We start from the raw sequence: 23,547 nt of genomic DNA on the forward strand, positions 1-23,547 counted from the left end.
AAATCTGTTAAAGCTATTGTTAAAGCCCGGCATGGCCAAGCGTGTTAAGGCGTGCGACTCGTAATCTAAGGGTCGCGGGTTCGCATCCAGGTCGCGCCAAACATGCTCGCCCTTTCAGCCGTGGGGGCGTTATAATGTGCGGTCAATCACACTATATGTTGGTAAAAGAGTAACTTGCGGTGGGTGGTGATGACTAGCTGCCTTCCCTCTAGTCTTACACTGCTAAATTAGGGACGGCTAGTACAGATAGCCCTCGAATAGCTTTGTGCGAAATTCAAAAACAAACAAACAAAACAAGCTATTGTTAAAATTCGATTTGAAGTGTATATACAGAGTATATTAGGATCACTGTGAGACCTTAAAGAATTTCAGATGCGAAAAAGTTAAGAGATCTGATCAATGAGAAACGTTTATCATTCAAAACTTATCAAGAATCACTATGACATAGGAAACAAATAATTAGTAAAAGTTGCAATAAAACTTCGTATGGTTAACATAATAGTTTTACTCCTACCCAATAAAGAGACAGAGAAATAAACACCATAGTAACCACAGAAGTGCGGGAAGAACTACTTCTTTAGACAAACAGGGTATATGGAAAAGTAAGGGTACTTATAAACACTTTGACTAGAGCAGTGGTTCTTAACCTGGGTTCAATCGAACCCCAGGGGTTCGGTGAGTCAGTCTCAGATGTTCGGCGGAGGTCAAGACACACACAGTGTGTGTGTGTCCGTTCCGTTCACCCCACTCGTATGATTCGTGACGTCATGCTCCACTTGGCCAATATTGGCTGCGGCTGATCACGTCACATCACTTGGCCTTAATATCTGTGCTGCAGGGAACTTCGTGCGCTTAGCAGTCGACTTGTGACTGTAGTAATCGTGCGTCATTTGTGATTTTTTTCCTAATCTTTCAATCTCTTCATACTAACTGTGTCGAGCAAAAACAGAAAGTGGTCGGACGAATATGTACAATGTGGATTCACGTGTATAACGGAACATGATACAACGGAGTCAGCATCCTCAATGCATAATTTGCAATGCCAAGTTGAGCAATTCTAATCTAGCACCGACAAAACTAAGAGAACACTCCCTAAAGTTGCATGGAGATGGGAAATACAAGAACACAAATGCTTGCTGAATACAAGGTGAAGAGAGCCAGGTTCGATGAAAAGCCTACTTTGCCTGTTCTCGGCTTTGTACCTATCGACAAACCGATGCTCACAGCATGGTACGAAGTTGCGTACTTGATCGCAAAGTAGGGAAAACCACACACCATTGGTAAAGCACTCGTAAAAACAGTTGCGTTGAAGATGGCGAATATCATGCTGGGAAAAGCTGCTGAAAATAAGTTATCCCAAATTCCTCTTTCAAATGACACCATCAGCCGCAGAATAGATGACATGAGCAATGACATCTTGGCTCGAGTAGTTGCAGATCTGAATTCAAGTCCAGCAAAATTCAGCCTTCAACTCGACGAGACCACCGACGTTTCCAATCTAAGCTAGCTTGTTGTATTCGTGCGCTATGTGAAGAACGATGAGATAAAAGAAGATTTTTTTTTTTATTTTGTAAGCCTCTTACAACAGCAACTAAGGCAGCCGACGTGAAAAAATTGTGGATGACTTCTTCAGAGACAACGATCTTTCGTGGGATATTGTTTCTGCAGTTTGTTCGGACAGAGCTCCAGTCATGCTGGGACGAAACTCTGATTTTGGTGCGCTGGTGAAAGCCGATGCACCACACATAATTATAATGCACTGTGTTCTGCACAGACATGTATTGGCAACAAAAACCTTGCCTTCAAAACTGGCAGAAGTATTAAAAATTGTAGTGGAATGTGTGAACTTTGTGTGAAATAGTGTCCTGAAGCACTTCAAAGAGCCGTGTAATGAAATGGGCTCTGAATTCGAGGTACTTCTGTACCATTCTAACGTTCAGTGGTTATCCCGGGGAAAGGTGCTGAATCGTATTTTTGCCATGCGCGTGGAATTAGCCCTGTTTTTGCGAGAGCACCAACATTGTCATGCAGATTGCTTCAAAAAATCTGAGTTCATTCTCATTTTGGCGTACATAGCCGATATCTTCAATGCTCTCAATCAACAGATGCAGGGCGGTGGAGTCAACATAATCGAAGCGGATAAATTGTTTGTTTTGAATTTCGCGCATAGCTACTCGAGGGCTATCTGTGCTAGCCGTCCCTAATTTAGCAGTGTAAGACTAGAGGGATAGGCAGCTAGTCATCACCACCCACCGCCAAACTCTTAGGCTACTCTTTTACCAACGAATAGTGGGATTGACCGTCACATTATAACGCCCCCACGACTGGGAAGGCGAACATGCTTGGTGCGACCCAGATTCGAACCTTCGGATTATGAGTCGAACGCCTTAACACGCTTGGCCATGCCGGGTCCCTAAGCAGACGAAATCCTGAAGGCTTTTTTTTAAAAAAAAAGCTACCGTTATGGAAACGACGAACAGAGAATGATAACTTCGCAAACTTTCCCCTGCTGGACGAGACTGTGTAAGTTAAATCGAAGATGTGTCTGAAATCGGAGACATTTCTGTACCCGGGGAACTGAAGCAAGCAATTGTCATGCACTTAGATAAGCTCGCAAAGTTTCTCGATGGATACTTCCCCACCAGAGAGTCATATCCAGCATGGGTGAGACAGCCGTTCACTTTTAGTGTTTCTGCAGCAGATGTCAATGATGAATACCTCGACGAAATCATTGAACTTCAGCAGAGCCAGGTTCAACAGCAACTTTTCAGAACAACAACGCTCTCAACGTTATGGTGTCACCAAATCGTAGCGTACCCTCTTATTGCTAAGAAAGCCCTTGAGATACTCATTCCGTTTGTTACAACGTATCTTTACGAGCAATCCTTTTCGAGGATGGTAGACATAAAAAAGAAGAAAAGGAACAAACTTTGTTGCGAAAATGATATGAGAGTGGCACTTGCCAAGGTGAAGCCGCGCATTTCTGAACTTGTCTCTGAAAGGCAACAGCAAAAGTCACATTGATTTGCAGTAAATATTCATTATGTTTTTGTGTGAATTTCATATTTTTGTGCAACTGATGCATGGTTCATTTTGTGTACTAATAAAATATCTACTTATGTTTTGAATTTGAAAAAATCATATTTTATTTTTCCAATGACGAAGGGTTCAGTGAATGCAAGTACGAAACTTCAGTACCTCCAACAAGGTTAAGAACCACTGATTTAAGATTATATTGGCATAATGTACATCCATACACAAGTAAGTAATTTACTCAGTGATGTCGAGAAAACCCACTTGTAGTGAAATATGTATGCAAAAACATTCGGTCATCGACAGGACCGAAGAAGGTCGAAACGTTGTTCCCTCTTCTACGTAAAATATTTTCTCAACCCAACCGAGCCGTTTTTGCATACATAAGTAATTTACTATAATTTTTCAATGTATATCTTAATTTTCCTATATCAACAAACACAAATTGTTAATGAGCTTCTAAGGAGTGGTAGAAGACGTATTAGGGTTTAACTCCAAATATTTTTACTGCCTGTTCTTAATGTTTTTAAATATTCTTTTTGTATCTGATTTGTTGTTTGTTTTTTTACACATATCCGATTCAGTTCTGTAAAGGTTATACTGTAGGCCTAAATGATTTGTTGTTAATTTTATCACAAGATTTAGATCACTATGTCCAGAGGAGAGCCATATGAGAATTACACATCACTAATGTGAATACAGAGGATATTTTCGGTAGTATTATTAAAAGTTAAACACTCTTAAAGCTTTTTTATTGCTTGGAGTATTTTCTCGGGTAAGACATCTAAAAATGTTATGTACTACTCAAGCGCTGTTAGAAAAAAGAAATTTAAAAACGTATTTGCTTTTGGTAGGTAAGCTGGTTGCATTATCTACCGTAAAATAGGCTAATGTATATTTACATACAGATATCCATTATACTGCCTTTAAAGTCCCTTCGATGATAAAGTCCACAGTTGCAAACTCTATGGTATTATTGAATAAGTGAAAAGTTATTTTAACGTTTACTTTCTCCCGTACCTAAAGCTTACACGTGGAATCGTCAGTAACTCCAAAAGGACACAAAACATTTTAGTAGAAGCTTTTAAAACTACCAAGCTTAACACAGTTTGTTATAATTGTACAGTAGTTAGAATCTTCACGTATCTTCAAGTGAGAAAGATATTTCTTGTTATTCACATATATGTGGTTCTCAGTAGTAATTATGTTTTTGTTAAATCTATTCATTACCATTAAACAGTATTGTATGGTTACAACTGTTTTTCCTTAGTCTGTTTTGCAGTAATTCTTGACCATCACTGGGGCTCTAAAATCTGGTAACTCACATGCCATGATGTCTACTGGCACAAATCAGGATTGCTGAAATAACTAGGTCCTGCTTAACAATGGGTGAGGTAAATCAGGCTTTGAGTGGAACTTTCACATCACTATTATCCCACTGCTTAACAATGGGTGAGGTAAATCAGACTATGAGTGGAACTTTCACATCACTATTATCCCACTGCTTAACAATGGGTGAGGTAAATCAGACTATGAGTGGAACTTTCACATCACTATTATCCCACTGCTTAACAATGGGTGAGGTAAATCAGACTATGAGTGGAACTTTCACATCACTTTTATCCCACTGCTTCACAATGGGTGAGGTAAATCAGGCTATGAGTGGAACTTTCACATCACTATTATCTCAATTATTAGAAAAAGAAAAGTCAGTAACAGGAAATGTACAGCAGCAAACCTAGGGAGCTAGAAGCTAGTAACTGCCTAATGGTCAAATGACGAACGAAGCTGTGGATGAAGCTGATATGTTCAAGACATTTAGTTAGTGATCTGGCTTCATCAACTGATCCAAACAGTACCTGGCTGTCCAAATTAATCTATGTAAAGGAAAGAGGTCTTATACAGTTTCAGGTCAAAAGATAATTGTTTCAAATGTATTGAAATGTATACATAAAAGCATGGTCAGATGCCTAAGTCACTTATTACTTAGTGAGATGATGACAGGCATAATTCTTCAGATGTTTTCATTTAATTTTAAAGCAGACAAGTTAAATTAATGGAAGAGTTAACACAATTTTTACTAGGTTCTTTCAATTAAGAGAGACTGGAAGTGTACAAATTCAGAATACCTTACTGAGTGATTTAATATTTGATTCATAATTTATTCTCATAAGTGAAAAAGTGATTTTAAATATTTTTGCTGTTCCTTTATGAGAAGCAAATTAATCATAAAAACTTTAAGTTGTTTTAAGAATGTTCATGTTAGAAATTCAATTACCCTAACCTTCCAGAAAAATGAAGAAAAGCAGTGTTTGAAATTAAGTTTTTAATTCAGATGAAAATTCTATCCTCTGATGTATGAAAAATAACTGCACATAAGAATGGTATATTAAGAAAATATAAATATTCTAAATACTCCATTTTATGTTCCATGAATAGTAAATGCCCTTACAAAGAGTAGAACATAGAACTAATCAGTTCTTTCTTATGTCAAGAAAACATATAAAACTGTTGTATAACTTTAACAGAAACTGGTTAAAGAATAGAAATGAATACAAATTATTGAGACATGACTGTTTATACTTAAAATATGTAAGAAAATGATCCATAATGAAGAAAACAGAAAATCCAAGCAACATAGATCCACCATCTACAAGGTGCAAGTTCATTCAGCTTCATAACCTTTTAATATTTTTATAGTACTTTAGTTTCATAAATACAAATATATTTATATCACTGGAAAATTTACTTGAAAAAAAAAACTACAAAAAATAATTATCTTTCTCACCTTGCACATTACTATCAGCCAATATCCTGTTTCTGAACAGTTAATATGACTCCCATTAAAATCAAAATAAAACTACCCTGATAGACTGTGTCATATACCATTAACAAAAGTCTTATTTTTACACTGTTACTCGGTATAACATAAATTGAAAATAAAAAAGGCTTTGAAATTTCACACAAAATAAATTTTTCTTTCATAAACATAATTCACTCACACTTTAGCTTTTTTTACATTTTCATTCCCCCTTATATCAATATTTTTATTCATTTTTTAACCTATAAGTAATTGAGATATTATCTTCACTTACTTAAACAAGTTTTAATTTTAAAATAAGTTCCTGACTTGCAACACGAATATGTTTTTCGTTAACCAACTACATCAAAATATAGCTAGTTCATGCATCATAATTCTATTTAATTTGCATGTTATTTTTATGAAAATACACTCATTTTTCAGTCTATATAATTAATGTAAAGTATAATTGTTTTCATATTCTCAATAAGTTTAATTGGCAACAATTGGTACAATTATCTATATATATATATATATATAAAATATGTATTGTCACTAACAAAAATAGAAAACAAATGTTTACTTAGATTTTAATTCTTTTATGTTGCAATGGTGAAATCACAGAGATTAATCACATATGGCTCGAAAATATTTTAAAACACAAATTTACTGAAACATTCAGTGACTGTTGTCAAAGACAAACTGTAAATACTGTTAAACTTTAATACTGACTAAACCAATGCTGAAATATAATTATAGTTCAGAAGCCAGACAAGCTTTTATCCTTCAGGGTAAAATCAAAACAAAACACCAAATATATAGTTCACAATCAAAGACATTTTGCCCACAAGTTTAAACGCAACTCAAGAAATAATTTATCATCATTTTATTGATGTATTCTTCAGACTAAAATTATTTAATTATCTAAAATAGACCATTAAGTTTTTTTTATTATGTCTGATAATGTAAATATATCTAAATTACTATGAACATGTATAGCATCAATAAAGCATTTCTATCACACATCAAACAACGTAAACTGTAACCCTAATGATCATGTCACATGAAATAATTCTTAATACAAGAATGGTCATTATGCTACAATGAAAATAACTGAACAACATGAACACAAATATAAGAATGTTATTCAAATACTTTTCCACATTTATATTTCAGTATAAAAACTACAAAAATCCACTCTCTGATGAATAGCTTACTTTTTTGGTATTTTAATCCAGAAAAGTAATATGTACACTATCTCACTTATGGTGCCACCCATGTCATAACATGTTTTTGCCTATTTTAATGCAATGTCATATTTTGAGGTTGCAAGTGCATAAAAATAGCTATATTCTGACTTACTTTTTAAGATTAAATCATTGTTCTTAAAAATGTGAATAAAAAAAATCAGGTTGAATTTACATGATGCTTTGAAACTACATATTTATTAAGATACTTGCTATAAGAATTATTTTAAGAGATATACAGGGGAGGACAAAAAGTGCCTTCCCTTAAAATGCTATTAATTTGTTATATTTTTTATTACATAACAGAAAAATATGTAAAACTATGTGTTTTAGAACACAATTGATTAAGTCTGTTCAAATATGATCCTAAATCCTAATTTTTATACTGGTTTCCAGAAATACCTGAATGTTTCATAATTTTAGTTATAATTTCTCAAAAAGTGTTGCACACCTACTGTAGTTCCTTATATCTTCCAATTACAATTAGCCTATAAAGGATCATACAAGTTTCTCTGCAACTGTGGAATCAATAAAAGATACCTTAGAAATAAGAGTACTGAAGTGATGGAATGGTCAGGATAATCACCTGATATCAATCAGTTTCAAAATCTTACGGGCAGAGATAAGCCAATTAATAAAAGATCACAAGCCAGACATGGAAGATGAACTATCTGAAGAACTCAAAGAACAATGGCAGTCAATTACTCAGGAATATCTGCACAAACTTATTGAAAGCATGCCACGTCGATGCCAAGCAGTACTGAAATCCAATGGAATTCTGACTAAAAATTAACTTGTAAAACTGATTTGTGTTTAGTTTCATTTTTACATTTGATTATTGCAGATAAACTTGTTTTATTATTTAGCAGGCTAAGAAGATCTATGAAACTACAGCAGATGCAGAACACTTATTGTGAGAAAATACAACTAAAATCATGATTTGCAAAAGCTAGTGCTAAAGTTAGGATTTGAGATCACATTTCAACATATCTTGTTGAGTTCATTCTAAAAACATATAGTTTTACACATTTTTCTGCTTTCTAATAAAAGACATAAAAAATTAACATTTTAAGGGGGCACCTTTTAGACCACCCCTGTATATATTACTGTTTCACACTTGTGTGTTTCATTGAAAAAAATGTTAGCGAAACAAAGCACACTTTTTTACCAACTTGGATAATATACATCAGATCACATTTTATGCAAATGAATTATTCAGGGATAAACAAAATGTAACAATTACTTTTACCACAGAAATGTAAACAAATGTTAACACACAAGTTCTTGCTACACTTTCATTTTTTTACATAATAATTACTATAATCAGCATTTTAAAGATATGAAAAGAGCCTGTACAAATGTAAATGACACATTTACTAACTTTACATAATGAAAAAAAGCTTCTACAATCGCTGGACAACAAAGGAAAGAGAAAGATTTTTCAGAATAAAATAGGAACTTGTACTATTTATTGTCAAAATATACTGATAAGGAAACTAAGTAAAAATAAAAGTCTTATCCTCTTAGTTCTGTTCCTCTGTTTATCTTTCTCTTCAGTTCAGTGAAAACATCATTTGTAGTCTAAAGTAATCCAAAATGTCGTGTTCTATACATACTAAAACTACAGCAGTGTTCTACAGCATTCCATCAGTTGGAAATATTGATGTATTGATCTGAGTGTGATGCATATACAGGATGAGCCAGAGATATTTGTAAATAATCACTGTATTCTTCAAGTGAATTCTGAGCATAATGAAGCACCAAGCTTTTCAGTGTGGTATGTGTATTATATGGCTCAGCAAAACCATATCCCTTACTTGTCTTATGAATGAGACAATGGACTACTTTGCCATTAGTCCTGAAACAGAAAAATAAACTAAGATAAGACAACTGCAGCAACTAAAACCTTTGATAACAGTTGTATCTATCAGAATACACTATTTTTTGGAAGTATTTTAATCCTTCTACTGTGCCATGAAAAACATATCTATAATTTGTTGGATGAAAACAAGTCTAGTATTTTATAAAATGTGGTTTGGTAATACAGTGTTATGTTCTTATGGTTGAGTAACAGAGTGCTACTCAATTTCTAGTGTGTTTAAATAGTCACATTTAGCCACAAAATGCTAATCCAAGATTTGATAAATTATAATTTTTTTTCTGGCCTTTTGATCTAGATTTTAATGTTATTCTGAAGGAAAAAAAATAACTTTACATAAAATTGAAGAAAAAATTATTTCTAAGAAAAAATCATATGTATCAAACTACTTTTTGTTGGTTAAAAGTTTTCATATTTACAAAACAAAAAAAAAAGTTTAAATTTTATATGCATAATATTTTCATAAGGAGAAAGCATGATGTGAATGAAAACACAGAAATAGAGAGAAATCTATGAAGACACAAAATGTATGTATATATATTTTCAAGTAGTTTGCAGGACAAAAATTATAAGTAAATGAATAGCCATGATACATCATAACACCTTTATTCTATATAATTGTAGAACAGTTATGGTGAATACAGAGTATTTATTTATTCATGTTTTATTTAATTATAGACAGGAAAGCCTTTACTTTCATACAAAAAGCTCTGTGCATTAGGGAAAATCCTTTAATGTATAAAATATAAACCATCTCATAATAGTACTATCTATTTAAAAAAGTAACTTAAATATACAACAGTTCATTGCAATTCTGTTTTACATACAAGAAAATATTTATCACAGGTTTTATATGTATGCCCTAAACAACAAAACACTACATTAATTGGATATACATTTGTATTTCTGCAAACAAGTGGAATTTCTTCTATAATTTATAGCTATTACTGATATGTAAGTGGAACTATCATAATATCATTAACAGACTTACACAATGGACAAAGCAAACTGGCCAGTTGAACTGTTACGGATAAGGAAGGTTCCATTACATTTTCCATTCAGTAAGAGTTCAGCTTGTGATTTTGAGCATTCACTTAGAAACCAAGTGGATTCATCATGATGAGGAAGGTTGTCATAATTTTGAACAAAGACTGAGTCTCTGGAGGAACAAGATACAGTATTTTGTTTATTTCATGACATTGATATACAAAATTATGAACAATGAATGATTGTCCAGTCTTCATGGATCATTTCAAGATACTTTTATCACACCAATTTCTGAATTAGTGGGAGATTTCTCTCAGAACTTAACTTGCTTTAGTAGGGTGTTGATCTAAAACCTACACCTAAAAAACATCTCATAGTTCAGAAGGATGTGTATCAACATTAGTATGAAAACAGTTAACAGATTACAGAACTGGTGTTTTAGAAACTTACTACCTATTACCATACTTGAGTAAGTAAGAACAATAGACTATTATAATGGGTAGACAAACATTCCACAGAATATTGGTCTATCTTCAAAATGTATTAAGTTTGTCAACACCATTCTTCTTTATACTCATAAATTGTTGTTTGTTTACCTGTTATTACTTATTACTATTTCATCACAATCAGATTACATTGTAATTATGCTTGTATATTTTTGGTATCGTTGTATGGTTGATACTAAAAAAAAAAAATGTTCAAATGTGCATTACTTTGCTAGTAGATATGCAGAGGAGTCCTGAAGTAAGTTGTTAATCCTCTCCTTTTTCAGTCCTTTATTCAATAACCACCTAGAGATAAAGATTTGGAAGATGAACTACTTTCCTCAGCTTGCCAATATGTAAAACGTTTGTTTACATAAACAAAAACACCATGTTATACCAGTGTTTCTCAACCAACTAGCAAGCCTGTAGGATTACATGGAAACAAATAAAAATGGACAGAATATTCATTATGGTTCACAACAGTTTAGGAAGGCAGTGAATTGGTCTCTGGTGTCATAAAGGTTGAGGAACACTGTATTATAAAAGGTATGAGCAATGATTCACAAATGAATATTTTTTTTATACACATATTAGCATCCACAACAAACGTTAATTATTAATTCTTTTTATGTCCAACAATAGATATTTGACTATTGATAAACATTTAGTTAAGATTTCAAAATACTATACATTAAAAGTCACTATTTTTCATCCTGGTTCCTGTCCAGCACTAATAGGGACTAATTGGCTCATTAACACTTAGTTAAAATTTTAAGTGACAAATCACCAGTTTCTATAACATGAAGTCTAGTTGCCAAAATGCTGCAAATTATTCTAAAACTGCATTATCTTTCTACATTCACCATTTTACTTTAAATCATTCTGAACTTCTTGACCTCTACAGGTTTACTACCCTAGTAATTGTTGAAGTGAGGATATGCTACATGAACTTCATAAATAAATAGAAAAATGTTAAACCTATAACACTAATCATAATAATGACACACAAATAATGGACCTAAGAAGAGTGCTGAAGGGTAAGATTATCTTTTTAAACAAGAAAAGAAACCCTGTTTAAACACACACTTATGAGAAAAAAAACACACAAGTGCAGATAAACTTATAACAGAACCTATTTATGTTTTTTTTTAACTATCCATACATGACAATGTACAAGATTTAGTGCAAATTTGGAACCTTAAGTTTTTTGGCCTGGAAAATGTAGGTTTCTATCTAGATATCTTTTACTGTTAAAGCACTGGTGAAAAGTATAAAACACATAAAAACAAAACAATTAATAATGTTTCCAAGTGTTTAGTGATATGTAAGTCACTAACCATATTTTCAGTTCTTTTCATAAAAATGCTAAAATTATCATTTTAAATGGAAAAGTAAAATGTTCTAAGATCAATATATAACTCTATGAAAACAGCTAGTGATGTTTTGTTTCAAATAACCATCCTGGTTATCAGTGATTCTGTTTTTTCACTAGAAATGTAATGTTTTAATTTTAAGAATTTTAATGTTGTCAAAAGTAGAAAAATATCATAAATTTCTATTTAGATATTACATAGGTATCAAAGTAAATCTGTTGAGAATTTTCTGGATGCTAACAATAAATGGCTAAACAGGGAACTGGTTTTGAATTCTTCATTACTTAATCAATATGATCATAAATATTTACTGAATAAAGTGACTGGTTTTAAAATTCACAAGCTTGTTAATTTAATAAATTAACTATTTAAACAAACCACTGATATCTAATACAAATAGATGCAACATTCTTAGTGATTGGATGACTTATGTTGTTGTATTTTAAAAAGAAATTTGGAAAATAAATATTAACAACAATTTCTAATTAAGTTGTTGTTCCTCACTGATATAAAAATTACATTTCTGGGAATTTTGTCATTGTCAGGTCACATAAGACAACCTCAAATTTTATATTGACAAAATATCTCACACTTATGCTAATTCTTCCTTCACATAAATGTTGAATTACATTTCTGTCACGTACTATTCTTTACAACAAATTCCAAACACATCTCAGTCACTTTACTGTGAATGGATGTTCTTGGTGAAATGTGAAGCTTGTTTAATCCACTTCTGAATGCTTTTACTGCAGAATACTTTCCAATATTTGAGAAGATACTTTTATTTGGTCTATAATAAACAGCTAGCATTCTGGAAACTTACCGTGAAATTACATCCAGTACAAAGACTTACAGAATAAAACTAGAAGTATTGCTGTTGTAACATTACATCAAGAAAGAGCACATATACCAAGAAGTAACACATGAAAAACATATCCAGAGAATAATTAGCATAACCTAATAAAATTTTAATTTTCAAAACTAAGTAGACATATTGAAAGACATCAGTTTTCAAAAACAAACTCAAAACTAAGAACAAATAAAGTTAAGTGAACATTCTAAAATCATACAGCTCAGAAAAAAAAAACAATCTATACTTCAATCAAAAACAGAATAGAAAACTGTAACACATTTATGCTACAAACAAACTAAACACACTCTAAAATGTATGCCCTATGCAAGTAACACATTTAAAATTCCATCATCTGTTTTGTACACTTTCAACTATCTTCAAGCAACTGCAGAAGAGCGGTCACATTCAATACAAAAGATTACTATTTGCACTTCACTGTTGGCCAGTAATGGTAATCAGTTGCCAATGGAAATTTAAGCAAGATGGATATGTGCTGGTTGGTAAGCAACAGGAAGATAATTATCAGTATTAGGTAATTTTTTTTTCAATATTTAAAACTGCTTTGGTCATAGGGTTTTTAATAATTTCACATTTATATTCTTATGTGAAAAGGAGCAATCTAAGAATATCCAATTAAATCTAGCACATGTGGTGTGAGTTTTATTAATTGTAGTATGGGGAAAAATTGTTAATAATAAACACTTAACTCAATAAGTCTAATCAGTATGGCCTATACATTTCAAATTTGATGTTACAAACTAACAAGGTAACTCAAGTGATTCCGAGTAACTTGTTGATGGTGGTTTCAGAAGTGTGATCAGAATTTATCCATCACCTCTAGACTTTGAGTTATTGTAATATCACAATATTTTATCAGCACTATGTGATATACCATGCAATCAACTCAGTACAATAGATTTATGCTGTCAAGAAAAGTTTACTTGGACAGTTTTACTCTCTCAACACAGACTCACTCAAATTAACTGACCACATGATCTCTTTGTATTCATTTAAGAGTCTTTACAGATTTATTACTTCTAATTTTCAATATAACATGTATATCTTCATAAAATTTGGCAGTATTTCAGTTAATATTATAAGTCTTTCACATACAAAAATTTATATTTTTTGGTGAAGTATTTCTAATAAAATACAACAAATATCTGTTCATGAATATAAGGAACTTTTATTCTGAATAATCTTGAGCAAAGTAATTTTCATGTTAAAATTAAAAATACTTTTCCTCATGATTTAAAATCTCAAATTTCTTTTGTGTAATTCTTAATACCTCTTAAATGTATTTCAAATGTTTTTTTTTCAGTAACATCACAGTTTATCTGTTATTCTCTCTACCCTATCTCAAATTGTAATTGACTAATTTGATTGACCTTGTAACTAAGAAAAAAATAAATATAATTACTCCCTTTCTTTTCTTTCTAAGATGACTCAATTCATGACATGAAATGATGAAACTACTTTTGTTTATCCTAAGTAGCTTTAAGTTTGTAACTGTAAAAAAATATTTATATTTAAATTTTATTATTGTATTGTTATGTCTAACTAACTATCCATACCATTGTAAGTTGCAAATCATTCAGGGAATGTGCAACTCACAATACACTAATGAATTAAATTATCCACAAGTTAATACCAGCTACTTGCATGTGTGTCTCATGAAACAGTTTTATTATCATTTATTTTAATCTAAAATGTAATCTTAACATATTTTTGCATTTTAGTTACTTTTATAGAATAAATACAAAAAGCAAAAAAATATAGTAAACAAATCATCCTTTCTATGAAAATTTTCTAGCTTTTTAACTATGCATTATAAATTTATCCAACGTAGTTGTTAACTTTCTCATGGGAACAATGAAGGTATTCCAAGTGAAACTGACATTTAACCATTCAGAACAAAATTTTATACAGCACGTCATTTGATAAATGAAAACCTTGACTTTCTACTGGTTATAGGTAATATAATTTTTTTTTGTAGTGAAAGAGAAAAAAATTTTAAAATATTGACCAGTATTATTAATTATTTGGTACTAACAAAGATACAAATAATATTAAGAAATAAATTCAGCTTGAAATAAATGTCCAGTAAATATAACCTACCAGATTATGTGTTATAATCAAAAATGACTTATCAAAATAATTTTCTGAGCACTTTTTTAGCCTCAGTTTATTTTTATTTATTGCTTATTTATACACATTCAAATACACAATACCACCCCAATCACAAATGAATCTATATTTCTGATTATGTATTAAAATTGTAAAAAAAAGCAACTTACATTTGATACTGTTCACGTTGCTTGTACAACTGAATGACTTCAGGTTTTAGACAGTTCATTTCCCGATCTAATGTCCGGTTATAAGCTGCTTGGTGTTTCAAATCATTTTCCACCTGAATTTTACTTTCTTGCATACAGTGTAGCTTTCTCTTCAATAGATCAAAGTTTTCAGCAAGACTACAATATAAATAAAACAGGATGTTATTAACTTCTCATTAACTCTTCAACAGATCAAGATTTTTCATTAAGAGCATCTGATTAACTCTTTTACAACAAGGCAACTTATGTTCTCAGCAATTAAGGAAAATTTATAAAGATTATACAATTTTATATGACTGGCATACTTTAGAATGATTGCACCAGTGATCAAAAGGTTATATCTGTTCAAAAATAGAAGTGTTGACACCAAACTTCCCAAAAATTAAACAGAAACTTCAGTGCAATAGAAAAAATTAAAAGTATTATAGAAAAAAAAAAGCTTCAAACTTTTAAAACAAACCATAATGGAAAAACACAGAAAGCAAAACTTTTTCTGCAAAAATTAACTTAGCTTCTGAAGCAAACTCACATGTTTGACTACCCCTGAAGATTATAACTTACTTTTTTCATTAATACAGAATAGCACCTACAATAAAGGCTTAACTATCACACCAAATTTAGAAAGAAAGCTAGAAATACTTTGCATGTCAGCAGAGTCAAAAAAACAAACAAAAACGACAATAAAAAAATAACAATCAAACAATGTAAAGAATGTTTTGGTTGTTTTTGTTTTTTGAATTTTGGGCAAAGCTACTTGAGGGCTCTCTGCACTAGCTGTCCCTAATTTAGCAGTGTAAGACTAGATGGAAGGCAGCTAGTCATCACCACCCACTGCCAACTGTTGGGCTACTCTTTTACCAACGAATTGTGGGATTGACTGTCACATTATAATGCCTCCATGACTAAAAGGGCGAGCATGTTTGGCGCGACAGGGATGAGAACCTGCTACCTTCAGATTACGAGTCGCACGCCTTAACCCACTTGGCCATGCCGGGCCCTGTAAAGAATGATGTTATCACCCTTGGAAACTTTTAACTCTGTAAGTTTCAAATCATAGTCCTAAATAAAGGTCTTAACTATGAAGTAACTCCTCCCAACTTCCCAGTGTTAGATTTATAAATAAGTTTTGAAACCTTCTGCAGGAAAGTAATGAGAGAATGTAATCACAAATTCAACCAACAGCAAACAACAGTCGAAAACCTCAAGAATAATTCATGTCTAATTCATCTCAGGACAGAGAATTGTTCAAAATATTAAAAAAAATTGTGTACTTGAGAATGATTGCAGCATTAATCAAAATATCGTATCTGTTCTTAAAACTGATCTTAGTCACTGTAAAAGTTTCAACTGTACATAATTTCATATTTCATTTATTTATTTATTTCATATTTCCTTTAAAATAGGACAATATGTTACTTGATTCACTGGGAAAACTCTTGATCAAAGTATACCTATATATATATGTCAATACATATGAAAAATTGACAATAAATAGGTCAGCCATAATTTCTTAATATACAGTCATGTGAAAAAGTTAGGGCACCCTATGAAAGCCTGTGTATTTTTGTAATATTTTTGGATATACAGATATTTAATCTCAATTTTAGCAATACTGAGACATTATAGGAATATAATGAAGCAATTAAAACTGAAGAAAAGACTTTTCAAGATCTTCTGTAAATGTAATTCTACAAAAATGCATAATATAACTGAGGAAAAAGTTAGGACACCCTACCCCCTAATAGCTAGTGTTACCTCCTTTGTCTGAAATACCTGCAGTGAGACACTTCTTTTAGCCATCTACCAGTCTCTGACATCGGTCTGAAGAAAGTTTGCCCAACTCCTCAATGCAGAATTCTTTCAGCTGTGAGATGTTTGAGGGGTTTCTTGCACGTACAGCCCATTTCAAGTCACCCCATATCATCTTAATGGAATTAAGATCTGAGCTTTGACTCGGCCATTCCAGGACTCTCCATTTCTTAGTTTTCAGCCAGTCCTTGGTGGATTTACTGGTATGTTTTGGGTCATTGTCATGTTGCAGGGTCCAGTTCCGCTTCAGCTTTAATTTTCTTACTGATGGTCTCACATGATCCTCAAGCATCCTCTGATACACAGTAGAATTCATGGTGGATTCTATGATTGTGAGCTGTCCAGGTCCTGCTGCAGCAAAGCAGCCCCAAACCATGACACTTCAACCTCCATGCTTCACAGTTGGTATGAAGTTCTTTTCCTGGAATGCTGTATTTGGTTTACACCAAACATGTCCTCTGTTCTGGTGTCCAAATAATTCAATTTTGGACTTATCTGTCCAAAGAATATTATTCCAGAAGTCCTGGTCTTTGTCTACATTTTCTCTGACAAACTTCAGTCTGGCCTTGATGTTTCTCTTAGAGAGCAATGGCTTCCTCCTTGTACACCTCCCATGCAAGTTAAACTTGTGCAGTCTCTTTCTGATTGTAGAGGCATGCATGTTCACATCAACAGTAGCCAGAGCCTGCTGTAGGTCCCGTGATGACATGGTAGGGTGTTTGGAGACCTCTTTTAGCATCTTGTGGTCTGCTCTCGGGGTGAACTTGCTTGGACGACCAGACCTGGGCATGTTGGTAGTTGTTTTGAAAGCCCTCTACTTGTTGACTATTTTCCGGACAGTGGAATGGCTGATTTCAAAATCTTTTGGGATTTTTTAAAATCCATTACCAGATTCATAAGCTGCTACAATTTTCTTTCTGAAGGCCTCAGACAGCTCTTTTGCTCTCACCATGGTGCTCACTCTCACTTCAACAGTCAGGAGCACACCAAACCAAATGTCTGAGGTTTAAATAGGGCAATCCTCATTCAAAATGCTGAGTAACGATCTTCTAATCATGTGCACCTGGTGAGATACACCTGTGTGTGAGTTGAGCCATTTTAAGTGGGAATAAATGTGGGGGTGTCCTAACTTTTTCCTCAGTTAGAATATGCATTTTTGTAGAATTACATTTACAGCAGATCTTGAAAAGTCTTTTCTTCAGTTTTAATTGTTTAGTTATATTCTATAATCTCTCATCATTGTTAAAATTGAGATTAAATACCTATATATCCAAAAATGTTACAAAAATACACAGGCTTTCATAGGGTGTCCTTACTTTTTCACATGACTGTATGTCTTGGAGAAAAATACTCACCATACTTTATGATATATATCTAGGGTACATGTTATTAAAGTATACAAATTAATATATATATATATGTATACATATAAATATTTTTAATACGTATTCTAGACACACAAATTGTCAATGAAAAGAAAACACAGTCTGACAGCATTATATTGCTGTTTCATATTATTAAACTATGAGACAGATGACTAAAAGTTAACACTTTCCTAAATTGAAAATGTATTTCCAATAATACTTACTTCCACTGACACTAACAGTTATTCCTCAACCCTCAGGTTTTTAACTATTCCTATCTAAGCACTGGTCTCACTTACTCCATTCTTTTGTGCTTCATTTAAATGCCCTCAGTGATATCTGTCTTGTGAAATTCTCCATCTCTATCAACACACCCTCTATCCTGCTATTGTATACATGTATCTTATTCAGATAATGTAATCACTTCTTCAAGTCTTACACCATCCCCATCACTAACACCAGCTTTTAGTGGGATGGGAAGGAAGGGAGGTAGAGTATCAGAAGAGGTAAGTACTATAGGAAATACATTTTCAATTCAGGGAAATGTAATTTCCAAAACACTTATCTCTGTTGACACAAACAGCTGGAATTCCACATTGAGAAGGTGAAGGAACCACTGAGAGCATTATCCATACAGAAAGCATCTGCATATATCATGTGTGTACCAAGATAAGATTATTATCTGAGTGGAGAAACCACACTATATCCAGGAACAGGTATACTCGTGACATGGAACTTAGAACCAGATGAAAGGGTTGAACAGTGCATGAGTGGTCATCAATGTGGGCCAGCCACAACAGGATAGCTAAGATTCCACTACTTGGGGTTGGAATTAAGGGATCATGGTACCTATAACCTACATTAGTCAAGACAATTGATCTGCCACCAAAATCGTCACCATGGCAAGCTTGTAGAGTGATATGATAGGAGTAGTTTTGAGACAAGATATCCAAGATTTGTAAACAAACAGCTCTCTTGATGAGAAATTGTTGAAGTAAAGCCTGATGATTTTGCCCTTAATGAAACGTTTTTTGAGGAGAAAGAAGGTAAGACTAGCCATCTGTGTATAGAACTTGTAATTCCTCATCATTAAGATGTGTATTGCATCCTTGAAACAAGTTATATATGAAAAGATGGATCTCTGGATGAGGTGGTGACAGAAGAATCCATATCTGATTATTGTTTGAATTTATCACCAGCTTTTAATGTGGAGGAAGGACAAGAGCGTGTGAAAAGACATATTTTTGGAAATACATTTTTATTTAGAAAATTTTAACTTTCCAAACATACTTACTTTTCCTCACACTATATCCACAATCCCACATTTGTAAGGTGAAAGGGTTGGTAAGGGCATTATACATACAGAAAGCATCTGTTTAAATCATGGATGTATCAACACACAATTGGCACCCAAGGTAAACAAACTCAACCAGAAAGTCTGAAAGGCAATATACCATGCTTGGAGTGATGGAATCTGGTACGCCATACTCAACCTGAGGAAAGAGAAATCATCCAGTCTGAAATCACAAACAACATATTCACTCCCCAAATGAGTATGAAAAGTAAATTCTTCTTGTCTCCAGGAGGATATGAAGCAAGTTGTGCTCAACCATGAACGTGGGATGGGACCACTTGACATTTGAAATTACAAGAAGACAAAGTCCTTTCCATTAACAATGTACTGAACTAATATTGTTCAAAAAAGAAGAACCATGTTCAACCCAACCTGATAGCTGGGTGTCACATCTGAACTGATTATATGAATAAAGTGTTGAGGTTCCCACCTACAACTGGGAAAAACATCCGGGGATCTGGATACGAGGGTCCCTGCTCTGGAAGAAAAAACCTATGTCTACACCACAGTGACTGGAAACTAGGTGTGGTATGGATTCCCTAGCTCCACCAGTAGAATTTGGAGGTTAATGTGCATTAGGAAGTCCTGAGGAATAATGCAATAGATTAACAAAGTTCCTTAATTTTTTCTTAAGGGAGCTAACCCCAATTTATTCAACCTGATGATCAACATGAATGGCCAGGATCCCTTTAGTTTTACTCATAATAGTCCATGAATAGCATTTCAGCATAGAATAGTAACAGCACGTGGCAAGCTTCTTGATGGTCTTATGGAACACTTCATTTTCACGGTATGTTGCAACTAGGAGTAATAATAGTGAAATAGTGGTTGTTAGTGAAAAAGTGTAATAAGAAAAGCATACCTGCCTGGACAACACTCATCACAGAGTGGGATCCAGTGAAAATGAGATTAGGGACCTGGAAAAGGAAAACAGAAGAAAGGTTTGTTTTGTTTGTTTGTTTTGGTATTTTGCACAAAGCTACTCGAGGGCTATCTGCACTAGCTGTCCCTAATTTAACAGTGTAAGACTAGAGAGAAGGCAGCTAGTCATCACCACCCACCGCCAACTCTTGGACTACTCTTTAACCAACAAATAGTGGGATTGACCGTCACATTATAAATGCCCCCACAGCTGAAAAGGTGAGCAAGTTTAGTGCAATGGGGATGCAAACCTGCGATCCTCAGATTAGAAGTTGCACGCCTTAACCACCTGGCCATGCCGGGCTCAGAAGAAAGGAAAAGAAAGATAACCTAATTACAATCTATCAGATGTGATCAATACAGCCACTGGGAGTAGTCAAAAACATCTGCAGAAAGAAACTCCCAGATCATGTATATAATGGGAGAGAAAAGTATTGGTAGTAGTCCACATACCAGCTTGCACAATGTTTCACTGTAGGGACTTCAAACAGGTAGCTAAGGACAATTGTGAAGAGATAGTCCATAAGGTGCAATATTGATTAATTCATGAAGCCATCTCATCATGGTAATAGGGATAAATCACACAAAACAGAAGAATCTCAATGAATAAAAAAGTTGATTTCTAGCACCATGAAAGAAGTTAGTGTGAGCCACATAATACACGAAGATATGGACAGGACATAAAACATGATCAGGATCCAAGTTATCATAAAGGTGAGAAATAGTCCATAAGTGAATTGGTGAAAAGGATTTATCCTCTTCCCTGGCTGCCAGTCTTCAAAAGTAGGAATCTATCTAGATACAGCAGGACATAGATAGAATGGTAAAATGGTATGCCAGCAATAACAAAAAATACACTTTAAGAGAAGAGTGATACACAAAACATGATGCTAAAAGTTCAAAGGGATGATGAGAAACGTATGCAGTACTACCATAATACCCGAGTTAGGCAAAAGAAAAAGCTTTTGGGATAAAGAATGCAAAAAGATTTAAGTAGGTTGAATAGAATGGAAGGATTAAAAATTTCCCAGTATTTTGAATACTGAAAAGAAGTCAACAAGGCTCCCTTATATAAGGTGATGGTAGCTGAAACAAGATCTTTTCCAAAAAGCCAGGTGAAAATATGGGATATGGTGGAAACAGTTGGATGAAGTGGAATGAATTTTCTTTTGAGACACTACTGGCAATAGATGTGCTATTTACATTAATAAATGGCTACTGTGGGTCTATGGAAAGACTAAACCAAATACAAAGCTACTTGAGAAGTTAAGACCTGATGTCATGCAAAGGAATGCTTAACATCCAAGCATGAAGTTTAAGCTTCTGAATGTTTGGGTGTGGAATTTGAGATCAAGGTTGCTGCAACAGAAGTGGCCAAATAAGAGGTTAACCCTCTTGATGATAATGAAGAAGACGAAACCATGGCTGCACCGGCCAATACAGGACAACCAACAGCACACATGAAAGAGTGGATTGAATCATAGCCAGAACTCTGGTCAACAGATGAACTGGAGGAAGGAATATATGTGCAAACCTGTTCAGTCCTGACTAAATGCACATATTACCAAAGTCCAGGGATGAGGTACAGAAGACCAAAAAGCTTGTGGCTGAGAGTTAAAATGAGTGGCAAGTGCATCAACTATTGGAGATTTGAATCACAAGCAAATTCACCAGAAGATCTTGTGATGAAGCATCCATTCAGAGTGAAAAATGCAGTCATGGCAAGACAGATGATCTGCTATTAAGTTCATCATAATGAACATGAAAAGCTAGAATACTGGTAAGATGGAAGTGAGCCCAGTAGAGAACATCCAAAGTCTGAAACAAAGGTCTTGAAAACGTGTGCCCCTTTGATGAAAAACACAATATATTACTGTTGAATTGTCAAAATGAATCATAAATATTTTCCTGTTGAGCAGCAAAGAGTTCTAAAATTTTGATGTGGAGAGAAGATTTGTTGTTAGTCCATAGACCCTGGAATTTCTGACCACAGATGTATGCTCCCCATCTCTGAAGTGAGGCATCTGTGAAAAGATAAATCTTAGGACAGGGGTATGGAAGATGAACACCAGTGGTAGACTGGTTCTGATTCAATCATCACTTGGATGATCCACTGGTTTGGAGGACATGCCCCGCTGGTTATGCAATAACCATTGAAAGATTGCATGTGTGCTTATCTCAAAGAAATGAGAGATTTGAGGTATGCCTACATCTCCAAAAGAGAGGCAACCATCTGTGTAGAAGGATAATGAGACACGAGTAAGAGTCTGACTGTTTCCCCCATAACGTGGAGCTCGATGGGGGTTGGCCGAGCCCAATTCAAATTGAATAAGGCCCCCAGGTGAACAATGTATTGAGTCGGTAAAAGAATGGATTTCTCTGTTCTGATGAGAAACTCAGCATTTGTGGCCTCTGAAAGGAGAATCTGGGTGTTCTGTTCTGCAATCTGAAATAACCAATTATACATATAATTATGTGTGCACAGGTGTAAAGAATGAGAGTGATGATAAAAATCTCATACCATTCTGTAGAAGACATATGGTACAAATGCTAGGCCAAAGGACAGGGCTCTTAACTGCAAAACCTTATTCTTGTGCACGAAACATAGAAATCAGCTCAATCACTTGGCTTCTGGAATGTGAAGTTGTGTGTTGGCAACATCAAACTTGTTCACCAAGAAACCTGAGGAAAAATATCCTTATAGGCTGTGAAAAAACTCCACAATGAACCAAGGAGGATCCAGGAATTGGTTGAGACAAAAAAGATCAATGATTTGGTGCTAATCTCCAACCTTTTTTTGGGCACAACAAAGTGACAAGAATAAAATCCCAGAAGAATGTGATCAACTCTTTCTACCACCTTCCTTGATCAAGAAGTCCATTATAGTTTGGAAACAAAGAACCACACTCTGTTGATCTGTTGAAGACAAAAACACTGCAAGTTGGGAGGATAAAAGAGGCAAATATGGGAACTGAATGACTAACACCAATGTTAAAACTTGGAGGACCTATGGATCTGTGGTGAAGAAAGTTCAGACTTCCAGGAAATTACGTAACCATGCACCCACAGACTCTACCAATACAGTACAATCACCAATGTTGTTAGT

General features: G+C 33.9%; 1 protein-coding gene across 4 annotated transcripts in view; it reads right to left on the reverse strand.

Moving 5' to 3' along the window:
* Positions 1–5,433: 5,433 nt before the first annotated feature.
* The window catches only part of LOC143229868 (phosphatidylinositol 3-kinase regulatory subunit gamma-like), an 84,959-nt gene continuing 66,845 nt past the window's right edge, over positions 5,434–23,547 (reverse strand). For all 4 annotated transcript variants that reach the window (XM_076462723.1, XM_076462724.1, XM_076462725.1 and 1 more), the window contains 4 exons: positions 14,955–15,131; positions 10,660–10,737; positions 9,951–10,118; positions 5,434–8,938 (listed from right to left, as the gene is read on the reverse strand). In XM_076462723.1, coding sequence (XP_076318838.1) covers positions 8,728–8,938; positions 9,951–10,118; positions 10,660–10,737; positions 14,955–15,131 — 634 coding nt within the window. In that variant the 3' untranslated portion in view covers positions 5,434–8,727. The remainder of the gene's footprint in view (positions 8,939–9,950; positions 10,119–10,659; positions 10,738–14,954; positions 15,132–23,547) is intronic.

This window comes from Tachypleus tridentatus, chromosome 10 (genome assembly GCF_004210375.1).
Source record: "Tachypleus tridentatus isolate NWPU-2018 chromosome 10, ASM421037v1, whole genome shotgun sequence".
In the NCBI taxonomy this organism is placed as follows: domain Eukaryota; kingdom Metazoa; phylum Arthropoda; class Merostomata; order Xiphosura; family Limulidae; genus Tachypleus; species Tachypleus tridentatus.